Below are 6,741 nucleotides of genomic sequence, written 5' to 3'. Positions count from 1 at the left end.
AATTAATTTTTTTATGAAAACCTTTCGAGTGTAAAAGAAGAAGAAGATGATGATGATGAATTAAATTGATAATTATAAAATACAAAAATGAAGTGACGGTTTAGTTACCAAAGATATAAATCATTATATCTATCTAATGAGTATATCATGCATAGTTACCCTATATTTCTAATATTTTGTTAAATATTATATTTACTATTTTTAATACTTTAAGTTAAAATTGAAATACTCATATAAACAATGGTATGTTATTACACATTTGAATCCGGATATTTTTTGTATATATTAACATTAAATATTTATTTATAACTTAATAACAATTTTTAAGATATGATAACAAACAAAAGTATAGAACAAAAAAAGTATAGACGAAAAAAAGTTACATGATAACAATAAGTGTTAAATAGAACAATTTCAAAGACGTGACAAATTCACTATGTTTTCATTCTACGTTTCCAAAAATCTCCTTGTACACAACATTTGTTGTTTTATTTGTAAGCTTTGATTCTTTGTCGAATATCACTAACTTAATACCATCTCGACTCTTCACTCTTGACAAAGCGACATAAAGTTGACCATGTGAAAATACTGGATCTTTAAGATACAATCCAACTCTTGACAAAGATTGACCTTGACTCTTGTTGATTGTCATGGCAAAACATACTAAGATAGGAAACTGTTTTCTTTTTAATCTAAAAGGAAGTTTCTTATCAGTTGGTGTAAGAGTTACTTGACTAATTAGAGTACGATATCCTATATTCGTACCAGAGACAACTTTAGCATCAATTACACGCCTACCGAGACTAACAACTTGAAGGCGCGTTCCATTGCACAAACCCTTTTTATGATTAATATTCCTTAATAGCATGATTGGAACACCAACTTTGAGGACCAATCTATGATGGGGCATTCTTGACATCTTTAAACCATTTAACAAATCAGGAGAGTACAAGTGTGGATCAAAATCTTCTGAAACGTCTTCACATTCAGCTAAACTGTCGGAACTTAGATACTCAACTTCTTCACCAGGAAATATGGCTAACATACGTTCATTAATTTCTTGAACAACCTCATTCAAAGGTGCCAACAGTGCACGATTCTGAAAGTAAGTAAGTTCGTTGAATCTATCTAATATATTAGGATATACAAAGGTTATTAAATCACCCATGGGATCAATTGAGTTCAATATCAAAAGATCGTCTGGAATATCAATAACCGACTGTCCGTCAATTGGTCCACCAACGTTTCCTTGACTTATGTCTAATAACCAATCAACAAACTCTCTGATGTTTTCAACGTCTGAAGATCGACATCCAACTGTAAGCCTCATGTTCTTAATTAGTTTAAAAACTTTACATTTTGACCAGATATAAGAAGAATTTATGCAAGCATTGACACATTCACTTCTTGTACCGTTGGTTACAACGGGCAAAATTTGGCGAAAATCAACACCAAAAACAACAACCATACCTCCAAAAACGGCTTCAGAAGAATTACCAGAATCACCATGCATAACATCATTTAAAGTCCTATCGAACGCCTCAAAAGCATGCTTATGAATCATGGGTGCTTCATCCCAAATTATTAAGCTTGTCTTTTTCAATAACTCATATACGTCGGTATTTCCTTTAACCTAATTTATGAAAGAATAAAAAAGCAAAAACAAAGTAAGATATTTAAAAGGAAATTGATACTGGAATAACAAATAAACCCATATATACTCAAAAAATGATTCAAATAAAAATTAACATAAACTAGGTTGTAATATTACCGGACAAATGGAATCTTCGGTCAAATTAATAGGTATTAAAAATCTCGAATGTGCGGTTCTTCCATCCTCCTAAAGCAAAGAAGCTATACCACTTGAAGCGATATTCAACACAACTTCTCCTTTTGACCTTATCGATGCATATAAGGTTTTCAATAAATAAATTTTTCCAGTACCGCCGTAACCATAAACAAAATATACTCCACCTTTTTTATCAATCAAAGCACTCATTATTTCGTTATAAACCCCTCGTTGTTCATCTGTTAACGAATCAAACAGATTATTAAATTCGTTATTCATGGTCTCGGTATCATATGAGAGCTCTTCCACCATTAACGGATTAGTTGCTCGTGAAATTGTCTTCATATTTGGAAATTCCATTTGTTGATATCTTCTAAGACTGGAGTTGTTTGAAATTAAAAAATTTTCAATTTCGAGGAGTGCTAGGTTTTTTAACTGTTGTTCATTAAGAATCAAACCTGAAAATAAATAAAAACAAATTAATTAAATAAATATTTATGAAATATTAATGGATATTACATATTTTCTATAACTGAAAAAATTTAAAAATGAGTTAATCGTACCTGGGTTATTTTGATCTTTTTGTTGTTTATATAGTATACCGTCAACTAAAAGTTGCCAAGTGCTTTCCCAAACAAAATGAGGTCTAGATTAACTATAAGTAATCAACATTGTAGCAAATAAATTTCTTAAATAATATCCGGTAGAGGTATGACTTGCATTTTCAATGGCTTCTATGTATTCTTTGTCATCATCTAAAAGACCTCTTTTGTAACATGCATCTCGAAAAGTTTCAAACACAACTCCATCAAATGTTCGAATGTCTTCAAAACATTCTGGGCCTTTAACCTTATTTAATAATATCCTTAGATAGTAAGCCTCGTCGAATGCCGGCGGAACAGCATGAACTCTACCTATTGCGAAACCCCTTAGGCGAGGTTCCGATTTACGTAACTGTTTTTTCCAAGCATACTTAGTTGGAAACTCTGCGTATGTGAGTGTTTTTGAAAGGTCATGGTTTTTATTACACTCAAACCAACCGGTAAACATCAAAGAAGCATTAGTTGTCTTGTTTAAAATATCTTCAATATCTTCGTTAGCACCATATATTACATGTTGCTCACCGGGTAAATGAAAAGCAAGTCTCATAACAGACGGAATCCTATAATGCACATCAAATCAAAATATCCTCCATGTTGCCTCGCATGCAGAGACATATCTACAAACATAAAACGCATTGATTTCATCTAAATTAGGATCCGGGTTATCAACATTGTTATTTTCTTCAAGAGAAATTGTTGCTCGGTCTGGACCCTTATTAATGTATTTGAACAAATACTTTATCGATCCATCTTGATTACACCACTCAACATTAATATGTGCTTGAAATTGTTTTAATAAAGTCTTGTTGAATGGAACAACAGTTCGGTTATCCATCATTATATCTGACTTAACAACATATTGCCCGTTATCTTTATCAAGCAAGTCTGTTATTCAAATCCAAGTAAAGTTCACTCCTGAGTAAGCTTTTGGCTATCCAAGCTCACGAAACCAAGTGATTGAAAGACTGGGCAAGGTATTCATTAATAATAATGGTCCAAGTAGGCTTGATGATTTAATGGAATATCTTTAAGTAATATCGGGCAAGATTCAACTCAAGCAAGGAACAATGCTACCGAGCACACTTTGCTAATAAGTTAATTTCTAGCAAAGAGTTGAATGGACCATCGAAGAACAAGGTTACTCGTAAGGGTTTTTCTGGCAAAGTCAAGAAGATTGAAGTCTACCCGGTAAGTATTTTACTTGGTAAATTACTCTTCAAGTAAAGTCTACCCGGAAACTGATCCCGGGCACACTTCTTTGTTACCAAGTCCTGAAGGATGGCAGAGTACACAGCCTACCTGGAGAATGAAGATTGCTGCAAAGCCTACCCGGAAGACTTGTTTTACACTTAGAATATTTCTGATTATTTAATTTGAATATGTGTTTACGTTTGGGGTTTCTAAAAGGAATGACAGCTGTCCTAGGGTGGCAGGCCTATAAATAGAATGTTTTAGGGCACGCCGCCTAAGGACCAGCTAGGAATTCTGTGCCTTTACACTTTTCGGATAAGAAAGAATATTTCTCGAAAGTGACGGCAGTCCTAGAATAGTACGGATAAAACTCTCCCTCAAGAAACCCTAAATCGATTACCCTTTGTATGATGAATTTTATATAAATGGAAATCTTTTGAGTGAATCCTGAGTGTGTTAGTTACCTTTGATTATTAATTGCAACTACCCTGTTTTTTATTGATTCCGCCTTTAACAAACGGTAATCTTTCTAAATATAGCAACCCGTCATTAACTCCATTGTCGACACATCTATTTGTGTGAGTTATGACATGATTTGAGTAAGATCCAGCTGAAATCGGGGACCTGACAAGTTGTATCAGAGCTTGTTGCTGCTATTTTGGAAAGATTGTTGCTGATTGAAGATTTGAAGAAAGATGACGTCAGCAGACCACTATTCCATTGAAAAGTGACGTCAGCAGTTCTGTTCTTCATTTTTCTTCCAGATCTACAATTATTTGGTGTTTTCTCTTCCTTATTTCGTTTAAAGCTTTAATTTTTACATTTAAATCTTGTTCTAATCGCATCAGACAATTCAGATCTGAAAACCGGTTTTCAGATCTGATTATTTTTGAACTCTGTTTTTACAAAGAAATTATTTTTGATTTCACAAAATGTCTGGTTACGAAGAACAAGAAGTGTCTACTAACAAGATTCCTAGACTGTATGGACAAGAAAATTTCACAAAATGGAAGGTCTTGGTTGAAGCAGCCGTTTGCTATAATGATGTTAATATGTGGAACTCCATCGAGAATGGTCCACAAGGCACTGAAGAGGAAGGTGCAATACAGCTGCAACTGCTGCTGTGAGAGAAAGAATGAGGAAAGTAGATGACAAGGCTTTAGCTATGTTAAAGCTAGGTCTGTCTTGGGAAATACTTACCAAGGTTGCACATCATCCCAATGCCAAGGCAATGTATGATGCAATACTTGAAATGTTTGAGGGAAATGTTGTGCTCAAAAACATCAAGAAGCAGAGATTGAAGCAGCAGCTAGAAAGATTTAAGTATAAAGATGGAGAAAGGTTGAAGTCTATTCTGGAAAGGTTCTTAGTAATAGTGAGTGATCTCAGAACCACAGACTATGTCATGACTGACTTTGACCTGAATACCAAGCTGCTCAACTCTATGCCAAAGGAATGGTACACTGCTTGCAAATTCATCCTTCAGAAGCACAACTTCAATGACTTGAAATTGGATGATGTAGTATGCTTTCTTTAAGCAGCAGAGATAGAGATGATAGAGAATGAGATGATTAAGGAGGAAAGACTATGCTTCAATGTTTCAAATGCATCGATTGCACCTATGGGTAATATGACTACCAAGAATCAACAGCAGATTCCTATTATTGAAGAACCAGTTGAGCATAGTACTGACACTCCAAAATCTTTTGTTGGTGGTAGCACAAGTAATCTTGGTAACCATCAAAGATTCAATGTTCAACTGATTGATGACACTGATTCTGCCTCATTGGCAAGTGGGAATGTACCTCATAGTAGTGGTGGACATGGTCATGGCAGTGAAACACAGGCCTTGCTTTCAATGTTTACAGAAACATATAATGCATTTGTTGCAAAGAATTTGATTCACACAAGTGTGGTACAAGAGGATCTTGAGCATATAGATGTTGATGATTTGGAGTACATGGATTTGAAGTGGCAAGCAGCCATGTTGGCTCTTAGAAGGAAGAGGCTTTACAATAGGACTGGTAGGTCACTCCTCTCAGGGCCTAATGAAAGAATTGGTTTTGATAAGTCAAAAGCCATTTGCTATAATTGTCAACAGCCTGGTCATTTTGCAAGAGAGTGTAACATGCCAAGAAACTTTCAAATGAACCAATTTCAAAACTAAGCAAGAAATCAGCAGCCTCAATATCAACAGAATCAGCAGTGACCCAATAACAACAACTTCAACAACAACTTTAACAACAATCCCAACAACTATAATCCCAACTTCAAGAACTTTCAGCCTCAAATGAACAATCATGATCAAGGAGTGCCTCAGAATCAAGGTTTTCATAGAAACAACAACCAAAACCTTCAAAATGGTCCAAACAACACTATTCCAGCCAACCAACATCAGATCAGAAATCAAGGAAATATTGCTGTAACTACACAGCATGAGGGCAACTTTGATTGGAGCAATCATGAAGAAGACAATGCAGATGATATCAAGAAATCAAATGTGGCATTCATGGCCATAATTGAGAAAGAAACTGGATCATCTTCTCAGGTACATTCTGCTTCTACTATTAAATCTAACTGAAGTTATCAATGATTTGAAAATGAAAGTAGGCAAGGTGGAATGTGAGTGTTTTAAGAAACAAAGTATCATAAATGCATATGAGGCAAGTGAACTGATAAGTGAAGAAAGAATGAAAAGTTTGAAAGAAGACTGTGTAAACAGTTACAGAGCTCAGAAAAGGTTCACCACTGAAATAAATGGGTTGAAGAAGATGATAATAGAAGAGAAGGTGCAAAACACTAAGTTGCAAGTAGACAATGAATTCTTGAAAAACTTGGTTTCCACTGGAAACATCTGTGGAATCTTAAACCAAGTTAAGGAAGAAGACAAGTACAAAGCAGTACCACCACCTTTCAACAACAACTTTATGCCAAAAGTTGATAAAGAAAAATGAAATGCATATCTACAACAATTCAAAGATGTTTTTCAAGACAAAGAAGAACTAGTGGATTTGTATAAGAATGTTGAGGTGAGTGAAGAAGAAGACTTTGTTGTGAAGAAAGATTTGAAAGAAGAAAAGTCAATTGGAGTTCAAGTCTCTAAAGATGACTTTGATTCAATTGATTTGAATCAAGATGACTTGAGTGATTTAAGTGATC

At 34.5% G+C, this 6,741-nt stretch overlaps 1 protein-coding gene across 1 annotated transcript; it reads right to left on the bottom strand.

Moving 5' to 3' along the window:
- Positions 1–442: 442 nt before the first annotated feature.
- Positions 443–2,938, bottom strand: LOC143613160 (uncharacterized). Its single transcript, XM_077086946.1, has 3 exons — positions 2,506–2,938; positions 1,970–2,247; positions 443–1,633 (listed from the first exon to the last, which is right to left on the bottom strand). The coding sequence occupies exons 1-3, from the start codon at positions 2,936–2,938 to the stop codon at positions 443–445; spliced, it is 1,902 nt and encodes a 633-aa protein (XP_076943061.1).
- Between the last annotated feature and the right edge of the window lie 3,803 nt (positions 2,939–6,741).

This window comes from Bidens hawaiensis, unplaced genomic scaffold (genome assembly GCF_021521415.1).
Source record: "Bidens hawaiensis isolate Kalapana, Puna unplaced genomic scaffold, B.hawaiensis_p1.1 tig00002265_1, whole genome shotgun sequence".
Classification (NCBI taxonomy): Eukaryota; Viridiplantae; Streptophyta; class Magnoliopsida; order Asterales; family Asteraceae; genus Bidens; species Bidens hawaiensis.
The sequence above is the reverse complement of the archived record's forward strand: the minus strand, read 5'-3'. Positions and strand labels throughout refer to the sequence as shown.